This window comes from Solea senegalensis, linkage group LG1 (genome assembly GCF_019176455.1).
Source record: "Solea senegalensis isolate Sse05_10M linkage group LG1, IFAPA_SoseM_1, whole genome shotgun sequence".
NCBI lineage: Eukaryota > Metazoa > Chordata > Actinopteri > Pleuronectiformes > Soleidae > Solea > Solea senegalensis.
Genome location: NC_058021.1, coordinates 20,793,624 through 20,818,559, shown reverse-complemented (window position 1 = coordinate 20,818,559; position 24,936 = coordinate 20,793,624). Strand labels below are relative to the sequence as shown.

General features: G+C 40.9%; 1 protein-coding gene across 4 annotated transcripts in view; it reads left to right on the top strand.

The window, feature by feature from the left end:
* efr3a (EFR3 homolog A (S. cerevisiae)) overlaps positions 1-24,936 on the top strand; it is a 73,065-nt gene that overhangs the window by 26,380 nt on the left and 21,749 nt on the right. For all 4 annotated transcript variants that reach the window (XR_006360458.1, XM_044026526.1, XM_044026517.1 and 1 more), the window contains exons 4-11: positions 4,702-4,823; positions 5,296-5,445; positions 9,024-9,164; positions 14,198-14,276; positions 14,388-14,523; positions 15,643-15,810; positions 15,995-16,109; positions 23,881-23,932. Coding sequence is in view for 3 of the 4 variants with exons in the window: in XM_044026526.1 (XP_043882461.1) it covers positions 4,702-4,823; positions 5,296-5,445; positions 9,024-9,164; positions 14,198-14,276; positions 14,388-14,523; positions 15,643-15,810; positions 15,995-16,109; positions 23,881-23,932 (963 nt within the window). In the remaining variant the exon portion in view is untranslated. The remainder of the gene's footprint in view (positions 1-4,701; positions 4,824-5,295; positions 5,446-9,023; positions 9,165-14,197; positions 14,277-14,387; positions 14,524-15,642; positions 15,811-15,994; positions 16,110-23,880; positions 23,933-24,936) is intronic.

Sequence of the window (24,936 nt, the reverse complement as noted above, 5' to 3'; positions counted from 1 at the left end):
CCCTAATAATTCCTAGAATAACAATATGTCCTCGCACACTGTGTGAGTGCTCGGTCCCTAATAATAATAATAACTAGTACCGCAAGCGGTAATTAACGGGTTCGAGCTTGACGGCTCACGAGTCCCCGTGCGTCCACGTCGCAGCACGAGTCCTCTTGCTCATCTTCCGTTCATTCACCGCTTGCGGTACTGGTTATTTTCAGCTGCATCCCTGCGCAATGTCAGGCATGTCCTTTTAAAATGGCTGTCTTCCTGTTGGGTGAAAGGCGTGTCCGTAAAAGTGTTTAGGGAAGGTACCTTGACTTACATAACAAGTTTCGTGTGGATCAGAGAATGTCAGACTTTACTTCCTGTTTCGGGAGTTGTACTTCCTGTAAGGAGGTCATCCTTTACAGACATGTTCAGGGCGGGTCTGAGGTCTAACAGTGTGATTTCGTCTATAAGTTGTTATTTTTGTGAAAAACAACTGATGGTATCAGAATTGAAGCTGAATTTTAGAAATAACTAGTTATTTTTGTGATAGAACATCTGATGGTATAAGAATTTAGGGTGCTTTACTCTCTTCCCATTTTCCCTGTTTTTTTTTTCCCTTGGCCCCTCTTGCAGTACCTTTTGCCCCATCTTTCCCTGTCAGAGCAGCATGAGAAACTGTAAATGTTAGATTTGATAGATTTGTAGGCAAGTGCCTCCATCATGTGGCGAACAAAGGTTACTGCACTGACGAACCACTCAGTAGAGTGGATCCTGTGCAGTGTTCTTATGTCAACACCATTGAACGATTTGTTATCATATTCAGCAAGCATCATCTACCATGTGTTTTACATGTTTTCATTCATTTTGAGTATGATACAATGAAATTTGTTAAAGTTATAAGAGAAATTGTGAACTTGTATTTTCTGTTACCACCAGAAGGCGCTGTTTTCAAAATGTACAGTTTTTGCATAAGCATCTTCAGCAAGATGCCATCAACGATCGTCACGAGTTTGGTTAAGATCTGATCTTCCATCGCATTGTTGTTGTAGCGAAATACCAGACGTCATATTGTCTGCCGTCAACAGGGGGCACTGTTTTTGAAAGTGAATATTTTCATATAGGCATCTTCAGGGATTGACTATCATCAATCCTAGCAAGTTTGGTTCAGATTGGAATAGCATTCGCAAAGTGGTAGCAGTTTGTTTTTTGTCGCAAATATCTGACTTTGCAGTGTTGTCATTGCAACACTGTTGAACAATTTGTTATCATATTAGGCACGCATCATCTACCATGTGTTTTAAATGTTTTCCCAAATTTTGAGTTTGATTCAAGGAAATTTGTTGTTCGTTTTAGAGCTTCGGCTACACTGACTTTTTTGACCGTCTGGACCTAACGAACGCGTGAGTACCAAGATTTGTGCATGTACATTCAACGTGCTCCTCAGGAGGACAAGTTTTACGGGTTGTAATAGTTTCGCCTTTTGTTGTGAAAAATATGAATGAACAACAACTTTGGCGCCCCCTATCTCGTACACCGAGCGACATTTTAAAAAGCTTTCAGTAACTTATGCTCGGCAACTTGTTCACAGTTACCTCACCAATTTTCAAGGTGATCGCACAAAAACTCTAGGACAAGTTCATTCAAATATCAGGTATCATATTATCTGCTGTCACCAGGAGGCACTGTTTTTGAAAGTGAATATTTTCATATAGGTGTCTTCAGGGCCAGACTATCATCAATCCCAGCAAGTTTGGTTCAGATTGGACTCAGATTCGCAAAGTTGTAGCAGTTTGTTTTTTTGTCACAAATATCTGACTTTGCAGTGTTGCCGTGGCAACACCGTTGAACCATTTGTTATCATAATAAGCACGCATTATCTATCATGTGTTTTAAATGTTGTCACAAATTTTGAGTTTGATACGATTGACTATGTAAAAGTTATTACCGAAATTGTTTTTTTTTGTATTTTTGTTACCACAAGGAGGCGCTGTGCTAAAAATTTACAGTTTTTCCACAGACTTCTTCAGCAATAGTCCATCATCAACCCTAGGTAATTTGGTTGGGATGTGACCTTCTATCGCATAGTTAAAAGAGTTTTGTTGCCTGTGGCGAAAAATTTAAATTTTCACCATCTTTGCCGGCCCATTTCTCGTACGCCATGCGACATTTGAACTAACCATAAGCATCGTAAGCTCCTGAACTTGTCCAAAGTGACTTCACCAAGTTTGAACGTGATCCCATGTAAGCTCTAGGACAAGTTCGTTCAAATACCGATATGGCCAAAATCAGCAAAAAATGAACTTTCAATCCAAGATGGCGGCTTTCCTGTTCGTTTTAGAGCATAGGCTACGCTGACTTTTTTGACCGGCCCGACCTAAGGAAGGCGTGTACCAAGTTTTGTGCATGTACATTAAACGTGCTCCTCAGGCCCACAAGTTTTAGGGGGTGGAGCAGTTATTTGCCACGCCCACTTCCATTTTTTAACGCACATTCCCCGAAACACTAATAAACGAAAATTTACACCAGGTCTGATGTGGTTGCAAAAATTGGTGAGTTTTGGGGCATGTTCAGGGCCTCAAAAACGCAATTTATTTGGTAGGCGGAAGAAGAAGAATAACTCTTACGACTACAATAGGGTTCTTGCAACCAAGTTGCTCGAACCCTAATAATCTTTACAGTTTCAATAGGGTTCTTGCAACCAAGTTGCTCGAACCCTAATAACTCTAGCGATTACAATATAATAATTCCCCATGCGCACTGTGTGAGTGCTTGGTCCTCAGTCCTTGCACACTACTGTGTTTGTGCACGGTCCTAGGTCCTTGCACACTGCTGTGTGAGTGCTTGGTCGATGTTGCTAGAATTACAATAGGTCCTCACACAGGTCCTCGCACACTGTGTGAGTGCTCGGTCCCTAATAATAATCCTTCCAGTTTCAAGAGGGTTCTTGCAACCCTTGTTGCTCGAACCCTAATTAAGTTGTTAAACACGGGAATAGATTTTAAAGCAGAGGGCGTTTTTGAAGACGACTTGTCCAAAACAGAGTTAAGATAACAATTGAAGTCCCCCCCAATTATTATATTGCAATTGGTGTAATTGGCAACAAGATTGAACATTTTTTGGAAAAAGTCTGGGCAATTGAAGTTTGGGGAATAAATATTAGGTAGTGCTAATGGAAATGAATTAATAGAGTCCACTACAAGAACAAATCTCCCACCTGGATCCGCCGTCATGGATGTAAACACAAATGGAACAGTTTTGCAAATGAGGATGGCAACCCCTCTAGCCTCAGAAGAGAACGCAGATTGATAGATATTCGATATCCACTGTGATCATAATTGTCTCTGATCAGAAGGACAAACATGGGTCTCCTGCAAAAAAACAATGTTAGAAGACCTTCCCCCTTTTTAAAGCTTTACCCATACCTCTGCAATTCCAGGACGTGAAGGTGATGGAACTCAAATCTGACCTAGAAGTGCTATCAGCCTGCATCTAACTGAGTAAAGAATACAAATGGAATCTGACATGGAATAAGCTGTTGTCTGGCAAGACAAGACAAGGAAAATACAAAAAGATACAAAGACATACACATAATTCCCCACTCTGAACTGACTCTTTTAACGAACTATTTCCACAGCTCAGCTCAGCCAGATCCCACTGACTCTTTCCCCAACATGAACATCACCCCTGTTTTTGAAAGTGACTGTTTTTATTTGAAAGTGAATGATTTTATTGATTATGGTTTGTGGAACATGGCAGGAAAGACAATGTATTACTTGGTTTTAAAAGCACTACTGCAGAGCAAGCTCAGGGACAGAGTGGACACTCCTTGGAGGACTTACCTGTCCCTCACAACAGCTCAGAAGCCTGAGTGGAAGGCTCTGTATAAGCCACCGCTAACCAAGAAAGCCGGAGACCTACAGTGGAGGCTTCTCCATGGTGCGGTGGCTGTTAATGCTTTTATCTCTGTTGTAAATCCAAATGTCACTGATTCATGTCCTTTCTGTTCACTCAGAGAAACTATCTTTCACTGTTTTTTACAGTGCGTTAGATTAAGTCCTCTGTTTCACTCTCTGTTTCAGGTTTTTTCTTTGTTTAGGAAAAAGAAAACTCGCTGTCAATTATTTAACTTTTTAATCGGCCAGGCAAAGATGGCCGTTTCTATAACCAGGAGAGATAGAGTGGAGAACAGTGTGGACGTGGATGCTAAACTAATGTTTGTACGAATGCTGAAGACAAGACTGAAAACAGATTTTACTTTTTATCAGTTAACAAATAATTTGGTGGATTTTTTGCAAGTGTGGGAGGAGAAGGGAGTTTTATGTTCCGTGAAAGATGATGATTTAGTTTTCGGTCAAATCCTGAGTTGATTTTTTTATGTTTGTTAAATATCTTCCTCTGTTTTTTTTTTCTCCTTCAGAGCTCATGCTCTACGCAAATAAAGGAGACTTAAAAATCTCTCTGTCTCTCTCTCCCCCCTCTCTCTGTCTCCCTCTCCCTCTCCCTCTCTCTCTCTCTCTCCCCTCTCCCTCTCTCTCCCCATTTCTCTCTCTCCCTCCTTCTCTCTGTCTCTCCCCTCTCTCCCCTCTCTCGCTCTCTCACCCCCTCTCTCTCTCTCTCTCCCCCTCTCTCCCCCACATTTCTCTCTGTCTCTCCCACTCTCTGCTCTGTCTCTCTCTCTCACCCCCCCTCTCTCCCTCTCTCCCCCTCCCTCTCTCTCCCCCTCTCTAGTTTGTGAAGTTTGCAAACATCGAGGAGGACACGCCCTCCTACCACCGACGCTACGACTTCTTTGTGTCTCAGTTCAGTGCCATGTGTCACTCCACCCACGAAGATCCTGAGACCAGAACCAGGTGATACCCCGTCCGCCTATATCCATGATCCTAGACTTGAACCTGATGTTAAAAACCAAGTAAATAAATAATAATTTAAAATTAACAAAAATAAACACCCATGTTAAAACGGTTCGATCCTGAAACAAAAAACTCCTTGTTTTAACCCGAGTTCATCCTAAAGTAAAAGGAAATATACATCTTTACTTCTTAAAGTACAGATTAATCTTTAATCCTGGGTTTAAAGTCAATTTTATGACCCATAATCCTGGATATTTAAATCCATAATGCTGGGCTTAAGTGAATTTTAAAATCCATAATCCTGAGTTCAAATCCTAATCCTGGGTTTAAAGTTAATTTTAAAATCCATAATCCTGGATATTTAAATCCTTAATCCTGGTTTTAAAGTGAACTTTAAAATCCATAATCCTGGGTTTAATCATGTGTGTGTGTGTGTGCGTGTGTGTGTGCGTGTGCGTGCGCCGTGTGTCAGGATCCGTGTTGCAGGGATTAAAGGTCTTCAAGGTGTGGTTAGGAAGACAGTGAACGACGAGCTTCAGGCGATCATTTGGGAGCCTCAGCACATGGACAAACTCATCCCGTCCATGCTCTTCAACATGCAGTACATGGATGACCTGGACAGGTGATGTCAACACTTTATTAACACTGACATCAGATGTGTGTGTATACATATATATATGTGTGTATGTATGTATATATGTATATGTATGTGTATGTATATATATATATATGTATATATATATATATATATATATATATATATATGTATGTATATATTAGGGATGCACCGATATGACTATTTCCGCCGATACCGATATCCGATATTAATATTGCTGCTTTGGCCGATAACCGATATCTACCGATATCGAGATATGTTTTAAGAAAAAAAGTTTCTGAGATGATAAAAGTTTGTACAGAATGAAAATCATGCAAGCTGAATTTTTTAATGTCTTCCTTTATTTTCAAAACATGTTTTACCTCCAAATAACAAGGTCACATACGACACAAGTAACCAACTACAAGTAAATGCTTTTAGAAACCTTTACCACTTGTAGTAAAGGTTTCTAAATTAACTAAATGTACAGTTTAACTCCCTCAACTCACTAAACTCCTGTGAGAAAGTTTGGATCATAAATTACAAACATGTACATAAATAAAAATAACACCCTGCCAAAGTTACTGTAACCGAGATAAGGGCGTCTATACTGGGTACGTAAATAAAGTCAACAACCCTTCCTCCCGGCAACAACAACCGCGCCACTTCCCTTAACAATAAAACTACACAATAGATATAAGAAACTATACCTGACAAGCTCTATTAAGAGCTGCCATAATAAAAAAAACATGTTAAAATATTTTATCAAACTTGCCAGTATTCATGGCAACCAGATATTTATTCAATTGCAAAACATCGGAAAAGTAGCGCCGACTTGGCAGGTTGTTCAATATGCGCTATCAACCGTCGGAACCCTCGGCTGGTCGTCAAGAGCAATCATTTCCATTAACTTGATCGTTATTGCCCTGGCCAATGTCTTCATTTGGTCCAGTCCCAGCTGCGCTGCTTTCTTTTTGTCTGCTGCCTAATGTTACTAGCGTTAGCTTCCTGCCGTTGTTTGTGTACTTCTGGGTGGCGGTTTTTCAAATGACATAATCAAATTTGTGGTATTGAATGACTTGACGCGGAACCCTCCTCGCATTACCTCGACTTTTGCAAGTGTTGCTTAATGCTTTTCGCGTATCTTCTATTGACACCCTGAAAAATCGCCCACACCGCTGACATTCTCTCTCCTCAACACACACACACACGCACACACACACACACACACACACTCATTGGACCGATGCCGATATGTTAAAAAATTACGGACATCGGCCAATAACAATATTAATGCCGATATATCGTGCATCCCTAGTATATATGTATATGTACGTATATATATATATGTATGTATATATGTAGTAGTTCTGTTACCAGTGGAGGAACAGAAATAGATTCCCCACCACATGATGGTTTCTGGATCCGTCCAGAAATCCCCATTATGTGGTGTGTTTCGGAAGAGGATCAAGACCCCCCCTCCACCACCCTCCACGAGAGGCTGGTGGTGTGTTTCGGAAGAGGATCAAGACCCCCCCTCCACTAGAGGCTGGTGGTGTGTTTCTGAAAAAGGATCAAGACCCACCCTCCACGAGAGGCTGGTGGTGTGTTTCGGTAAAGGGTACCACTGTGTCATCAAGGACAATGTGTTCATGGACAGTGAAACCTTTATTTGTCATTTGTATCTGTTATTCATATCGTGTGTAATTGAATTGAATTGAATTGAATTTTTATTAATCCCCTTAGGGAAAGTATTCCTCTGCATTTGACCCATACGTTTGTACCCAGCGATGTAGCTTTATGTACCCATTTTGAAAGGTAAAATTGTGTGTAATACGTTCGTACCCAGCGATGTAGGTTTGTGTACCCATTTTGAAAGGTAAAATTTTTAGTTGTTGTGGCCTACTTAGATTCAGGAATCAGTAGGCCAAGTGGGACGTGTAGAACTTTCTAGCAGGCAAAGCTATTTATCTTTCATTCTATTTATCTGTTCATTGTTGTAATTGGTATCAAAGCACCGTTGCCTTTATAGTGCCTTTAAGGTTGTCAAACCCATGTTTTGTTATATATTAACCTTTGTATGTGCCTTTGTAAATCTATCTATCATCAGAACCTGTACGACTTGTCGGTTTTACAACCTAACTAACTCTAGTTAGTAGCTAACTACTAACTGTCTAAACTAACTACTAACTGACTGCTGTCTAACCGCTATTAAACTGTGTATGTGGAATAAACCTTCAGAAAGACAGTCGAGTTGTGCCCGCCGTACTTGTTCTGGTTACCCTTTCCAGAAGGGAGTATTGAGCTGAAAGGATCAGCCAGCAGAAATCTGGACAGTTGTAAAACCGACAAAGATAAATAGCTTTGCCTGCTAGAAAGTTCTACACCTCCCACTTGGCCTACTGATTCCTGAATCTAAGTAGGCCACAACAACTACAAATTCTACCTTTTATATGTATATATGTGTGTGTATATATATATATATATATATATATATATATATATATATATATATATATATATATATATATATATATATATATATATATATATATATATATATGCATGTATATATATGTGTATATATATAGATATATCTACATATCTATATATACACACACACATATGTATATGTATGTATATATATATATATATATATATATATACAGTATATATATATACAAAGAAGAAGCAGGGTCCAAAAATAGCTTTTTGTTCATATGTAAACCATTTGAACGAGACGGAGAGCATAGAGGAAGCTACAGGAGACAAAAGAAGGAGGAATTCAGCTATTTAATGTTTCTATACATAGATACAGATTTTAGCCACTTAACAAAAGACTCGACAAATAAAGTTTAAGTCTACAATATCTACATCATATGTTCACGTCTTTATCTCGCTGTTTCCAACAGGAAACTGAAGTTTGTCAACAACTCACTCTCCCACACCAAAGTCCATAGAGAAAATCAGTGATTTTAACATCACAGCACACAGGAGTTGTTGATCCACTGCTGCCTCCATCACTAAGTTCTAATGTCTTATTTTTTATCTTTTTATCTTATCTTTCAAATTTCTTTCATTTCAATTACCCTCAGTGTCACAAAGTGACTTAAGACTGATGTAGATTTTTACTCAAACTGATAAATCCATCGTCTACCACTTTATCATCCACCAGAGGGTCGCGGGGGGTGCTGTGCCAATCTCAGCCTGATCGGGCGATAGGCGGGCGACACCCTGGACAGTTCGCCAGTCCCGTGCAGGGCCACACACACATAGAGACAAACAACCATTCACTCACTGTCAATTTAGAGTGTCCAATTAATCCCCCCGGAGAACCTGCAGAAAAACCACTCACATACAGGGAGAACATGCAAACTCCATGCAGAAAGGCTCTTGTTCCAACCAGGGCTCGAACTCGGATCTTCTCGGTGCAAGGCAAGAGCGCTAACCACTACATCACCGTGTGGCCCCAAACTGATAAATGTCTAACAATAAGGGTCACATTTGTCAGTAACAGATACAGCAGTTGATGCTCAGTCCAGTCTTCGTTTCCTGTCCTGTCGTCGTCTTCTTTGTCTCTGAACTGTCTGTGTCTCCTCCCACAGGGCGGGGCATCCCAGCACGCCATCGGGGGTGGGTGAGGACGGCGAGGAGAACCCGGCAACGCTGGCTGAGTGCTGCTTCAGAGAACTTCTGGGCAGAGCGGCATATGGCAACATGAACAACGCCGTGCGACCCGTGTTAGTGTGAGTACGTGAGAGTTAACCACCGCTATGTTTAAAAATCATCACTTTACTTCTATAAAACTAGAAAATATTCACATTTAAGGAGCTGAAAAAAGACAGAAACTAGAAAATATTCACATTTACGATGTAAATGTAAATGTGGTTGAGTATGAAGTGAGTTTATTTCTCACATAATTGTAAATGTGGTTGAGTATGAAGTGAGGTTATTTCTCACATAATTTAGGTTCATGTGAACTCTAATGTGTCTCGACTGTCTCTGTTGACGTAGACTGAATCTCCGGCTCAGAGTCTCAGACCTTCAGGTGTCGTGGTATTGATTGGTTATGTCAGTGATGGAGCAGCTGACACCCGTTGTCCTGTTTTTTTTAGTGTGAGTACGTGAGAGTTAACCACCGCTATGTTTAAAAATCATCACTTTACTTCTATAAAACTAGAAAATATTCACATTTAAGGAGCTGAAAAATGACAGAAACTAGAAAATATTCACATTTACGATGTAAATGTAAATGTGGTTGAGTATGAAGTGAGTTTATTTCTCACATAATTGTAAATGTGGTTGAGTATGAAGTGAGGTTATTTCTCACATAATTTAGGTTCATGTGAACTCTAATGTGTCTCGACTGTCTCTGTTGACGTAGACTGAATCTCCGGCTCAGAGTCTCAGACCTTCAGGTGTCGTGGTATTGATTGGTTATGTCAGTGATGGAGCAGCTGACACCCGTTGTCCTGTTTTTTTTAGTGTGAGTACGTGAGAGTTAACCACCGCTATGTTTAAAAATCATCACTTTACTTCTATAAAACTAGAAAATATTCACATTTAAGGAGCTGAAAAATGACAGAAACTAGAAAATATTCACATTTACCATGTAAATGTAAATGTGGTTGAGTATGAAGTGAGTTTATTTCTCACATAATTGTAAATGTGGTTGAGTATGAAGTGAGTTTATTTCTCACATAATTTAGGTTCATGTGAACTCTAATGTGTCTCGACTGTCTCTGTTGACGTAGACTGAATCTCCGGCTCAGAGTCTCAGACCTTCAGGTGTCGTGGTATTGATTGGTTATGTCAGTGATGGAGCAGCTGACACCCGTTGTCCTGTTTTCACTCTATGTGAATCCTGTTTACTGAGTCCAGTGTAATGTATTTACAGGGCTTTTATTTTGAAAGAAAGGTACAAATGTGATTTAAAACTCTCCACTGGAGATAATCTCTTTTATTGTTATTCTGGGCTTTTCTTTTTCTTTTCGTTTTTTTTTAGTCATAGTTGCTTGTGTTGTGAGTGCCCCCTGCTGCTATAATACCCTGGGAACGTTCGGTGTCGTCACACATCATTGTTAGAGACAGACTTTTCCAACTGGAAACTGAAGTTTGTAAACCACTCACTCTCCCACACCAAAGTCCATATAGAAAATCAGCGATTTTAACATCACAGCACACAAGAGTTGTTGATCCACTGCTGCCTCCATCACTAAGTTCTAATGTCTTATTTTGTCACTTCAGCTTTCAAAATTCGCATCAAAATGTAGGCATCAGTATTGGCGAATACTGGAGTCCATGCACCGATCCGATACTACGTAATTTATTAGAGCTCCGTTGGCTCTGACAGGGTTCTTCTTCGCCGCTCTTGAAACAGTTGCGCTGTGCTGTTTTAGAGGTGTGAATAACAACTGATCACCCGACACCTGTAGACAAGGAGCTAACGTTAGCTCAACATGTTAGCAACGTTAGCGTTGTTAGCTGCGCTATCTCCGTTCGCGCGCCTACAGTCAAACTGGTGCGGCCCGTTTATTGAATGTAAAGAGCAGCACTACAACTAACCAGTGTACCTGTGTCCTGCGTATGTACGCCTCTGTTTAGTGTTACTTCAGAGACTCATTTTAACAATCTGGAGTCATGTAAAAATGATGTCACGCTCGTCCTTTCCCAACAATGATAATCATATCACAGTCATACAGGCGTAGTATGATATATTTTCTTTTATAACACACTGGTATTGGTATCGGTACTCTGTATCGGCCCCCCTTCCGTGACCCTCTGGTGGAGGATAAAGCCGTAGATGATGGATGGATGATAAGATAAGATAAGATAGCTTTATTTATCTCACAGTGGAGAGAAAACGGCGTTACAGCAGCTCAACAATAGATAATAAACAAACAATATACAAGTAAGTAATACAAGTAGGAAATTATTTACACATATATATATATATATATAAATAGAAATATACATATGTAATAAGGTGCAGTTTCTCTCGGTGGTAAAAATGTACAATGAGTGTATACGTGGCGTTACACTGTTGTTGTAGAGTCGTACTGCAGTTGGAATGAATGACCTGCGGAGGTGCTCTGTCCTGCACTTAGGGTGCATCAGTCTCTGACTGAAGGAGCTGCGTAAGGCCCCAACAGTCATGTGTAGAGGGTGTGAGGTGTTGTCCATGATGGCCGATAGTTTGGCAGGGCCCTCCTCTCATGGATGACCTGGATGGAGTCCAAAGGACAGCCATAGAACTCCGGGTTTCAGGTATCAGCTGTTTCAGCTTTAAATCTGAGCTAGCGAGCTAACCCGTTTTGTTCAAAATATCATTATAATATTGCATATTACCATTCCAACAACAAATATCGCAATATCAGTTTTGGTCCCAGCCCTTTTTAAATCCATAATGCTGGGTTTAAAGTGCATCTTAAAATCCATAATCTTGGATATTTAAAGGCGACATCGACCGGAAGCTCCAATTAACGCTGCGTTTGTATGTGTATCTGCGTCATTACCTCGTTTATGAAACCCTAAAGTTTCAGAACAACAGTTCAGCCACTGCTGAGAGCATAGTGTTGTATTGTTTTCCTGGGCTCTGCGAAGCGGATCGGCACTTCCTTAATTTGATGTCGTCATCAGAAATCCTCACCACTCCTCTCACCACCGTAGCGCCTCCTGGTGCGGGCACTAGTCCGGGCACATCCGGTTGCGTACATTCAACCGCAGAAGAAGAAGAACTACTCTTGTTGTAGCTGCTGAGATGCAGAGCATCCACCGTGCCAGAGGGGGAGCTGTGTATCTAAGAGCTGGCCTATCTATTACGTCACTTCCAGGTACCTGGCCAATCACAGGACAGTAGGAAAGCTCTCGTTGGCTGGCCAATCACAACACAGTCCACGTTCTGGGGGTGTGGTTTTGGTCTGAAACAGCGCGGCTGATGTGAGCGTCAGTGAGGAGATATTTTGATCGGCTCGTTTGTAGCGATTAGGAGGTTTTTAATCATGAAAACAAGTTAATATATGTAAGTAGACCCCCATAACAAACATATATGTGTGATACATGCATTCTATGTCGCCTTTAAAATTATTAAAAAGTTGTCACATCTGTCAACAACACATTTGATGTCACATTTAAATCCTTAATCCTGGGTTTAAAGTGAATTTTGTCTGACAGTGATGTGTGGTGATGACTCTGAATATTTCTGTTGTATTATTGTCTGATCTTTTTCTCACAGATCAGATTTTCTGTTCGTGTTTCGCTTGTTGTCATCGTGTCTGTCCGTCTCCTCTTGTCTCTCTCTTGTCCCCCGTCTCTGCTCAGGCTTTATTAAAGTGTCCGTCTGTGTGAGTCACTGTCTGTCACTGTCTCACTGTCTCACAGAATAATAACTTCTACTTCTTTCTCTGAGCGTCAAAAACTGTACAAACCAAGAAAACTGAAAGTCACATCAGCTCATTAACTGATTCTCTTTATTAACTTGTCCTGCTTTTGTCAGTTTTGATAATAAACTTCACACCAGTGGAACACGTTCTTCTCAAGCTGATTAACATTTACAGATGACTTTGGTTTGATTTAAAACAATCACTTGTTGACGCAGTGACGTGTACACATGTCTGCTTTTAGCTTGTGTTTCTTCAAGCCGCCATTTGCATTGATGCCATCTTGATTTTCTGAAACCAGAAGTGACCATATTTAGACTTCTTCAGACAACTTCTTCAGACTAACAGTGACTACACACGTAAAAATATGAGTGTTTCATTAGTTATCACTAACTATAATAACCTTAGGTAGGAGCTGAGCTGAAAATAACAAGATCAAAGAAAGAGGTACAATCTGGAAAAACATTCATGCATTCATGAATATGTAGACACAATTTTCAAAAGACGAAGATGCTGAACAATCGCCACACGTAAACAAAACAGATGTCGGCCTCAGTTGCTGGGATTCTGTGGTATTTTACTGTGTTCTACAGATTATTTTTATTCATTTATTTACCTTGTAGCTTTAGTTCATTTGTGGTTTCATATGCTGTGTGTGGGTTTGACGTGCAGTCTCTTCTCTCTGTTATAAGATGGAGTTTCTTCTCCAAAGCCCCTGTAGGAGGATGAGGAGGAGGAAGAGGACACCGTAGCGTCTTCAGACTATAAATAGCAGGGATTGGGGTTAACTGTGGGGAGGAGGGTTTTGGGGGTTTGGTTTGACGTCATTTTGGCAAAGTGTTCCCACACAGCCAGCTCAAAATCCTCCTCCGCCTCATCTTCGTCCTCTGCTTCCTCCCTTCTCTCTGCCCTCTTACCCTCATTATCTGCTTTTCTTCCACTCCTCTATTCTCATTCTCTTCATCTCCTTTCACTCCCTGTTTCTGCAACATTGGATTTGATTTGGATTTGTTTTGTCGCACTGCTTCATCACTGGGAAGTTTTTAGGTCAAAAATACCTTCACTCAGACTCTGACTCAGCAGTTTCTCCTCAGTCAGTCTGTCTGTCAGAGACCGACATAGACAACAGCACAGAATAATTATAGGGGGGAAAGAAAGGCTAATGATGTGGAAAAAAAGTCCATAGAGAAAATCACTTGCAGGGACACAGGAGCTGCTAGTCTACTGCTGCCTCATGTGGTCACAAAGTGGCTGTGTCCCCGCCAGCTGAAATCACTGATTTTCTCTATGGGTTTTGGTTTGGTGAATTCCAAGATGGTTTTTAACTTAGATATTAACATGTAACATGTGACTAATAAAACCATTACTACACATGATGTTTGTTTGTTTTCTGTCTCTAGTCACCTGGACAATCATCACCTGTGGGACCCAAACGAATTTGCAGTTTCCTGCTTCAGGATCATCATGTACTCCATACAGGTAAACTGTTAGCCCCGCCCCCTTCAGCCTAGTCATCACCACATCCTCCATATCTCTCACTGAATGAATGAATTATTCATGTGACTCCTCCCCTTCCTCCTCCTCCTGTAGGCCCAGCACTCCCACCACGTCATCCAGCAGGTTCTCAATCACCTGGACAACCACAAAAAGACCATGCCGCGGGTCAGAGCCGGCATCGTCCAGGTTCTGCTGGAGACGGTGGCCATCGCCGCCAAAGGCTCCGTGGGTGAGTTTACCAAAAACAACATCAACACAAACAATCATTTCATTGAGCTGGATAAAGTTCTGGCACTGGTGTCCTCAGTAAGTCACCTGTCCAGTTTGACGTCTGTCCAAAGAACCGTTGGACAGATATGTGAATTAAAGCATTGTGAAATTCTTAATATGACTGACTGTTTGTCTGTTGTAGAACATTTAAATTGTTTAATTTTCTTTCATAATTTCTTTTTATTATTTTGTGTATTTTACCGCCTCCGTCTGGGGAAATAAAGGAATGACTCACGAGTGTAAAAAAAGTGACGTGTTCACGTTTGAAAATGAAAGCCTTACTCCTGCTAAACTATGGCTCGGTACAGTATCACCATCACCATCATCATCGACCAAACATGCTGAAACACTCGACTTCAATGTGCTGATGATGTTCTTACAAACAAACGTGCAAATAAACGTAAAATGTTTATGTAAAAAAACATGAAAGACATCTGAAAAACTGGAAAAAGTTTGTTTTCCTCCTCAAACTGCAGAACATTGATGTAAATAATATGATTAAATGTGATCTCCAAAACTTGAAAACGTGTTTAAATGTAAACAAACCCGCAGTGACCAGAAAAAACAAAAACACCTGAGTGTTTGTTGTTTCTCTTCACCTGAGTGTTGGCGTCACCTTTGGTCTTAAGCATCGTTTTAGCCCAGTTTTACATGTGACTAAACGTTAGCAAAGATGTAGCTGAGTGTTAGCAGCATAACTGAAGGTTAACAGTGTTGTTGCTAACTGTTAGCGACACAGCTGGTTATGTAATGGAATGTTAGCAAAGACATAGCTGAGTGTTAGCGACGCAGCCGATCGTTAGAGCTGTTGTCACTGAGTGTTAGCATCACATTTGGTCTTTTAGCATAATTTTAGCCGAGTTTTAGATCAAACTAAGTGTTAACGATGTAGCAATGAGGATATTCAGTGCTGATTAGTGTTAGCAATTTTGTGGCTGCGTGTTAGTGATATAAACTGAAAGTTAGCAATGAAGCCGAGCGTTAGCTATGTTGTAGCTTATCGTTATAGATTTTGGCCACTCCTAGTGTTTGATGGTGTGTGTGTTTTCTGTGTGTGTGTGTGCGTGTGTGTGAGTAGGACCCACTGTGCTCGAGGTCTTCAACACTCTGCTCAAACACCTAAGGATGAGCGTGGACTTTGAGCTAGGCGATGGCTCCAGGAGAAACTCCAGCACCAGCGCGTCCTCGACCCGTGGCAAAGAGAACGAGGAGCGGATCGTCCAGAACGCCATCATCCAGACCATCGGTATCACGCATGCTCACTTCCTGTGTCATTAAAGGAGCAGTTCACATTTCTATCTCGTCTAACACATCAGACAAATACTTGAACATATTATGTAAGAACATATTATCTGTAATTTCCTTCCTTGCTTTCTTCCTTCCTTCCTTCCTGCCTTTGTCTCCTCTCTCCTCTCCTGACTCCTCCTCAGGATTCTTTGGTGGGAACCTGCCTGATTACCAGCGAGCTGAGGTCATGATGTTCATCATGGGTAAAGTTCCCGTGTACGGGACACCCTGCCACACGCTGGACAGCGTCAAGATCGGGTGAGTCCAATTATTAGGGTTCGAGCAACTTGGTTGCGCAAGAACCCTATTGTAATCGTAAGAGTTATTAGGGTTCGAGCAACTTAGTTGCAAGAACTTGCATTAAAAAATGAAAGTGGGCGGGGCAAATAACTGCTCCACCCCCTAAAACGTGTGGGCCTGAGAAGCACGTTTAATGTACATGCACGAAACTTGGTACACGCGTTCCTTAGGTCGGGCTGGTCAAAAAAGTCAGCGTAGCCTATGCTCCAAAACGAACAGGAAAGCCGCCATCTTGGATTGAAAGTTCATTTTTTGCTGATTTTGGCCATATCGCACCATCGGTATTTGAACGAACTTGTCCTAGAGCTTACATGGGATCACGTTCAAACTTGGTGAGGTCACTTTGGACAAGTTCAGGAGCTTACGATGCTTATGGTTAGTTCAAATGTCGCATGGCGTACGAGAAAGGGGCCGGCAAAGTTGGTGAAAATTTTAATTTTTGCCACAGGCAACAAAACTCTTATAACTTTGCGATAGAAGGTCACATCCCAACCAAATTACCTAGGGTTGATGATGGACCATTGCTGAAGAAGTCTGTGGAAAAACTGTACATTTTTAGCACAGCGCCTCCTTGTGGTAACAAAAAATACAAAAAAAACAATTTCGTTAATAACTTTTACATAGTTAATCGTATCAAACTCAAAATTTGTGACAACATTCAAAACACATGATAGATGATGTGTGCTTATTATGATAACAAATGGTTCAACGGTGTTACCATGGCAACACTGCAAAGTCAGATATTTGTGACAAAAAAACAAACTGCTACAACTTTGCGAATCTGAATCCAATCTGAACCAAACTTGCTGGGATTGCTGGGGGCGCCAAAGTTGGTGTTCATTCATATTTTTCACAACAAAAGGCAAAACTCTTACAACCCGTAAAACTTGTCCTCCTGAGGAGCACGTTGAATGTGCATGAACAAATCTTGGTACTCACGCGTTCCTTAGGTCCAGACAGTCAAAAAAGTCAGCGTAGCCGAAGCTCTAAAACGAACAGGAAAGCCGCCATCTTGGATTGAAAGTAAATTTTTTGCAGATTTAGGCCATTTCGCACCAATGGTATGTGAACGCACTTGTCATAGAGCTTTCATGGGATCACCTTGAAACTTTGTGAGGTCACTGTGAACAAGTTGAGGATCCAAAGGTATCAAAATCTTTTCATTAAGTATCACGGCAAACAAGAAGAAGGGCGGCAAAGTTGGTGAAAATCACGATTCCTCGCAACACACAACAATCTCTTATAACTTTGCCATGGAAGGTCAGATATTAACCAAACAAGTTACAATCGATGATGGGCCCTTGCTAAAGATGTCTATGCAAAAACTGTACATTTTGAAAACATCGCCTCCTGTTGTTGGCAAACACTAGGAAGTCTGGTATTTCGCAACACACAACAAACTCTTATAACTTTGCGATTGAAGGTCAGATCTTAACCAAACTTGTGATGATCGATGATGGGCTTTTGCTGAAGATGCCTAGGCAAAAACTGTACATTTTGGAAACAGCGCCACCTGGTGGTAACAGAAAGTACAAGTTCACAATTTCCCTTATAACTTTAACAAATTTCCTTGTATCAAACTCAAAATTTGGGAAAACATTCAAAACACATGGTAGATGATGCGTGCCTAATATGATAACAAATTGTTCAACAGTGTTGCCATGACAACACTGCAAAGTCAGATATTTGCGACAAAAAACAAACTGCTACCACTTTGCGAATGCTATTCCAATCTGAACCAAACTTGCTAGGATTGATGATAGTCAATCCCTGAAGATGCCTATATGAAAATATTCACTTTCAAAAACAGTGCCCCCTGTTGACGGCAGACAATATGACGTCTGGTATTTCGCTACAACAACAAACTCTTATAACTTTGCGATGGAAGGTCAGATCTTAACCAAACTCGTGACGATCGATGATGGGATCTTGCTGAAGATGCTTATCCAAAAACTGTACATTTTGAAAACAGCGCCTTCTGGTGGTAACAGAAAATAACAACTTTAACAAATTTCATTGTATCATACTCAAAATGAATGAAAACATGTAAAACACATGGTAGATGATGCTTGCTGAATATGATAACAAATCGTTCAATGGTGTTGACATAAGAACACTGCACAGGATCCACTCTACTGAGTGGTTCGTCAGTGCAGTAACCTTTGTTCGCCACATGATGGAGGCATTTGCCTACAAATCTATCAAATCTAACATTTACAGTTTCTCATGCTGCTCTGAAAGGGAAAGATGGGGCAAAAGGTACTGCAAGAGGGGCCAAGGAAAAAAAAAACAGGGAAAATGGGAAGAGAGAAAAAGTAACAGAGGGAAAAAAGAGAAAATGCACCCTAAATTCTTATACCATCAGATGTTCTATCACAAAAATAACTAGTTATTTCTAAAATTCAGCTTCAATTCTGATACCATCAGTTGTTTTTCACAAAAATAACAACTTATAGATGAAATCACACTGTAGACCTCAGACCTCAGACCCGCCCTGAACATGTCTGTAAAGGATGACCTCCTTACAGGAAGTACAACTCCCGAAACAGGAAGTAAAGTCTGACATTCTCCGATCCACACGAAACTTGTTATGTAAGTCAAGGTACCTTCCCTAAACACGTTTACGGACACGCCTTTCACCCAACAGGAAGACGGCCATTTTAAAAGGACACGCCTGACATTGCGCGGGGATGCAGCTGAAAATAACCAGTACCACAAGCGGTGAATGAACGGAAGATGAGGAAGAGGACTCGCGCTGCGACGTGAACGCACAGGGACTCGTGAGCCGTCAAGCTCGAACCCGTTGATTACCGCTTGCGGTACTAGTTTTTATTGTCATCCTATTCTTGACAGGAATCTTTTGACAAAACAAGTTGAGAGTTATATATATGTATATATGTAAACATATATATGTATATGTATATATATGTGTATATAAATATATATTTATATGTATATATATATATATATATATATATATATATATATATATATATATATATATATATATATATACATATATGTATATGTATACGTACGTGTGTGTGTCTGTGAAGTAGATGCTATGGTGGCCCTGGGATGCCACACACTACAACGGGGTGTCCACTTTTCTCGTCTTAGAAAGTGCCATGTTTCGTTATTTTTCTTTGGCTCACTCGTTTGGGGTTGCAATGTTCACGGAATACAGACATTTGATTGGCTTTAATGGCATCACATGGGATAGCTTGACTCAAATGCAATTGGTCAGTGGATTTCCTGATTCGCTAAACCAGGACCATAGAGTCTAGAAAAGCTTTGCCGGTCAAAATAGAAGCGCACCGTTAACATTTAAAATACTTTATTCACAGTAGGTCCAGGTCCATATAGGACAGCGTCTGGGTCCGGACTCGGACTGCGGTCCGCCTGTTAGTGACCTCTGCACTACAACATTAAGAAAATCCAAAAACATTAGCAAAACACAACATACACTGTAAGCACTTTGTTAATGCTGTAGCGTTTTCTGTTCTCTTCTTGGTGTTGTAGTTTTCTTTTTTATGTTGTAGCCTTTTCTTCTTTATGTTGAAGCCTTTTCTTCTTTTTGTTGTAGCTTTTCCTTCTTTATGTTGTAGCCTTTTCTTCTTTGTTGTAGGATTTTCTTCTTTTTGTTGTAGCTTTTCCTTTATGTTGTAGCCTTTTCTTTATGTTGTAGCCTTTTCTTCTTTATGTTGAAGGATTTCCTTCTTTATGTTGTAGTGTGTCCTTTTTATGTTGTAGCCTTTTCTTCTTTATGTTGTAGTGTTTTTTCTTGATGTTGTATTGTTTTCTTCTTTATGTTGTAGTGTTTTTTCTTGATGTTGTGTTTTCTTCTTTATGTTGAAGGATTTTCTTCTTTATGTTGTAGTGTGTTCTTTTTTATGTTGTAGCCTTTTCTTTATGTTGTAGTGTTTTTTCTTCATGTTGTAGTGTTTTATTCTTTATGTTGAAGGATTTCCTTCTTTATGTTGTAGTGTGTCCTTTTTTATGTTGTAGCCTTTTCTTCTTGATGTTGTATTGTTTTCTTCTTTATGTTGTAGTGTTTTTTCTTGATGTTGTAGTGTTTTCTTCTTTATGTTGAAGGATTTTCTTCTTTATGTTGTAGTGTGTTCTTTTTTATGTTGTAGCCTTTTCTTTATGTTGTAGTGTTTTTTCTTTATGTTGTAGTGTTTTATTCTTTATGTTGTAGGATTTTCTTCTTTATGTTGTAGCGTTTTCTTCTTAATGTTGAAGAATTTCCTTCTTTATGTTGTAGTGTGTCCTTTTTTATGTTGTAGCCTTTTCTTCTTTATGTTGTAGTGTTTTTTCTTGATGTTGTATTGTTTTCTTCTTTATGTTGTTGTGTTTTTTCTTGATGTTGTAGTGTTTTCTTCTTTATGTTGTAGGATTTTCTTCTTTATGTTGTAGCGTTTTCTTTATGTTGAAGGATTTTCTTCTTTATGTTGTAGTGCAGGGGAGAGCCATGAAAGCAAAATATTTGGAAATTTATTTCAGTGAGAGCCATATAATATATTTTAAGACTGAATTCAACTAAATGTGAGTATAATAAGCCTCTGAATTTATTGTTTTAAATAATGTTGTCGTAATACTCACAATTAATGCGACTTCTGGTGCTGCATGGATTTGCTGATGGCTTTGTAGTCTGGTTGGTACTTGGTGAGGTTAAGCTTCATGCAGGCGTTGAGGCTTTCATCCGTTAAACGTGATCGTAAGTTGGACTTGATGTTTTTAAGATGTGAAAATGACTGCTCACATGAATATGTAGATCCAAACATGGTCAATACAGCAATACTCACACGCTTCAGTGTGTTGTATGTGACAGGAAGCGCGCTCCAAGTTTTGATGATACAGCTGGTCTTCGGGTTGAAGTTTTTTCATTTCTGTCCACATGTGCTTGCTCGCCAACTCCGCTTTCTGTCGTACGATTCTTTCCAAATCTTCATTCAGTGACTTGAACTTATTCACCCACATGTCTGAGGCCTTCAGGTCAGCTAATTCTGCTTCAAAATCTCTGAGGGAGACATCAGGAATGTAACTCAGGTCGGCTGTGTTCAGTGAACACTCGTTTGGATGGGTGATGAACTTAAAAAGATGAGTGTGCTCACGAAAATCTCCAAAGCGTGCTTTGAACGACTGTAGGAGACTGGATGTGAAGCCAGCTAGCTGGTGGAGATCAAAGTTTTGCGTGGGCTCACTTGCTGTGCATGCATCTTTAAATTGTCTCAGTTTTTCAAAATGTAGTAAACGACCTGTTTCAAGATCCATGATAAAGAGCTCCAGCTTGTTTTCAAAAGCAAACGTGGCGTGTTGAAGGGATAACACTGTATTTCCAATGCCTTGCATTTTCACGTTGAGCTGGTTCAGATGTTCAGTCATATCCACGAGATAGTAAAACTTGAGGAGCCACTCAGTTTCGGCTAGCTCAGGATGCTCGATGCCTTTCATTTCAAGGAAAGTCCGGATTTCGTTCAGGCAAGCCGCAAAACGGCTTAGCACCTTCCCTCTTGACAACCAACGCACATTGCTGTGCAAAAGCAGACCGTGATAGTTATTTCCAACTTCATCCAGCAGTGTTTTAAACTGGCGATCATTTAAGGCTCGGGCAACAATAAAGTTGATCACACGAATGACCAGCGACATCACTTCGCCAAGCTGCCTGTCACACATCTGAGCACAAAGTGCCTCCAGGTGTAGAATGCAATGGAAACTTAGGATGGGTCTATTTTCATGTTCACGGAGAAGCGCCACAAATCCTTTGTTTTTCCCCACCATACACGGAGCACCATCAGTACACACTGAGATAAGTTTATCCAGAGGTAGATTTTTTTCATGAGCGAACTCCATGAAAGACTTGAATAAATCTTCACCTCTTGTGGACCCTTTTATTGGCAGAACAGCAAGACTTTCTTCACGCAGTGTGTCACCAGCAGCATATCTTGCAATCACACTGAACTGCGACAAATGACTTACGTCTGTTGACTCATCCAAAGCGAGGGAAAAGAACGGCGCTGCATTTATGTCATTCACTTGCGTTTCCTCCACTTGGTTTGCCATCATGATGCTACGACCATGAACAGTTCTTGCCGACAGAGGCATGTCTTGTATCCGTTTGATTATCTTGTCTTTGTTCGGAAGATCATCAAAAAGTTAATTGGCTACATCCAGCATGAACGTTTTAGCATACTCGCCATCTGTGAATGGTTTTCCGTTCCTCACTATTGCTAAAGTTCCAGCAAAACTAGCGGAATTATAGTCACCTTGCCGGGTCCATACGCGGAGTTGCTGCTGGCTAGCGTGCACTCTGCTCACTAGCTCTTGGCACGCTTTCTTCCTGCTGTCTCCCGCAGGGTATTTTGATGCAAAGCTAGCATGGCGTGTGTCAAAGTGCCGCTTTACATTCGACCGTTTCATCGATGCAATTTTGTCATTGCAAATTAAGTACACCACAGAACCTGCTCTCTCCACAAAGGCAAATTCTTCAGTCCATTCGTCCTGAAATGTACGATACTCCTCATCCTTTTTTCTTTTCGCCATCTTCTTCGTCGAAGGGTTAGCTTTGAGCTAACTCAGTGTTCTACTGAGTCAAAAGGGGGCGTTAACCTGTTTACCCAGCAACGGCCAACGTCAACTATTATCATCCAATAAAAATAATGGACAATTGCTCCTGCAGCCAACTGCAGCCCTGAACAGGACATGAGCAGTGGAAAATCGATGGATGGATTGAAACAAGTGATAATATTTTTACGTTTTATCTGAAAAGCCGAAATCTGCGAGCCAGATGCAATCATCAAAAGAGCCACACCTGGCTCGCGAGCCATTGGTTCCCGACCCCTGTTGTAGTGTGTTCTTTTTTATGTTGTAGCCTTTTCTTTATGTTGTAGTGTTTTTTCTTTATGTTGTAGTGTTTTCTTATTTATGTTGTAGCCTTTTCTTCCTTATGTTGTAGCGTTTTCTTCTTTATGTTGCAGCATTTTCTTCTTTATGTTGTAGTGTTTTCTTCTTTATGTTGTAGTGTTTTCTTCTTCATGTTGTAGCCTTTTCATCTGTATGTTTTAGCCTTTTCTTCTTTATGTTGTAGCCTTTTCCTCTTTGTGTTGTAGCGTTTTCTTCTTATGTTGTAGCCTTTTCTTCTTTATGTTGTAGCCTTTTCTTCTTTATGTTGTAGCCTTTTCTTCTTTATGTTGTAGCATTTCCTAATGTGTTAGTTTGCGTAATGGTGTAGTGTTTGGCACTCCAGGGCCACCGCACACACACACACACACACACACACACACACACACACACATTCACCCACACTCACACCCACACTTCCTGGATGTCCTGCAGTGACTCCAGGTTGTTTTCATGAAAAAAGTGAGAAGAAAGAAAAACAAGTTAATCCCTCAGAGCTCAGGGAGTCAGGAGCAGATAATCCCAAATCAAACAAACAGACACCACAGTCTTTCTGTTACACGCTCTTTTTTTTCTGATGATTGTCTGAGGAAACTTTGACTGCAGTCTTTCTGCTGCAGAGACAATCAGTGATTTTAACTTCACAGCACACAGGAGTTGTTGATCCACTGCTGCTGTGGTGTTTGAAATCCTTTAGTTAGGTTTATGTAATTGGCAGCAATAGACCAGCAGCTCCTGTGTCCCTCTGAGCTAAAATCACATATTTATATACAGTAACTGCATCTTTTTACCTGTTTGTAAACATGTTTGTTTGTTTGCTTGTCAGACATCAGGGCACCAAGAGGGTCCAGACCATGCTGCTCAGCTCCCTCATCATGGTGAGTCCACACACAGGGCAGACGCCCGTATCCATAGCAACCACAACAAACTCAAGTTTAACAAAAAAAATGCAAACATGTTATGGTCTGATTTTAAAAGAAATATACAAGTTTGACTTCGAACATTTTGAAGTCGACATGGCGACGCCTCCGTAATTATCTGCTGTACTCAGAAATGTCACTGAGACGAGGAGACACAGGTGGCGCCGCACGTCCGCCAGTGATGACACACACACACTCACACCTGAAATAGACCTTTAAAGATGTGAGGAGCAGACAAAATCATGCATCATTCCAGTCCCAAAGAAACCCCACCCTGGAGAGATGAACGACTTGAGACCTGTGGCCCTGACGTCTCATGTGATGAAGACCATGGAACGACTGGTGCTTCATCACCTCTGGCCACAGACCTGCCATGCCCTTGACCCCCTACAGTTTGCTTACCGGGAAAAGGTGGGAGTGGATCATGCCATCGTCTTCCTGCTACATCGATCTCTCTCTCACCTGGACAGAGGCAGCGGTGCCATGAGAATTACATTTTTGGATTTTTCCAGCGCCATCCAGCCTTTGCTCCTGAGGGACAAACTGTCTGGGATGGGAGTGGGTTCACATCTAGTTGCCTGGATAAGTGACTACCTGACCGGCCGACCTCAGTATGTGCGACTGGGGGACTGCAGGTCTGACACAGTGGTCAGCAATCCTAAACACCGCCCAGACCAGGGAGATGGTTGTGGATTTACAGGGAGATCCAGGGTGCACCCAGAACCATTTCTCATCAAAGGGGACTGTGTGGAGGTGGTGCACACCTACAAATACCTGGGAGTACAGCTGGATGACAGGCTGGATTGGACCACCAACACAGATGCTCTATGCAGGAAAGGACAGGAGTCGTCTGTACTTCCTTAGAAGGCTGGCATCCTTCAACGTCTGCAGGAAGCTGCTACAGACCTTCTACCAGACTGTGGTAGCGAGTGCCCTCCTGTACTCAATGGTGTGCTGGGGGG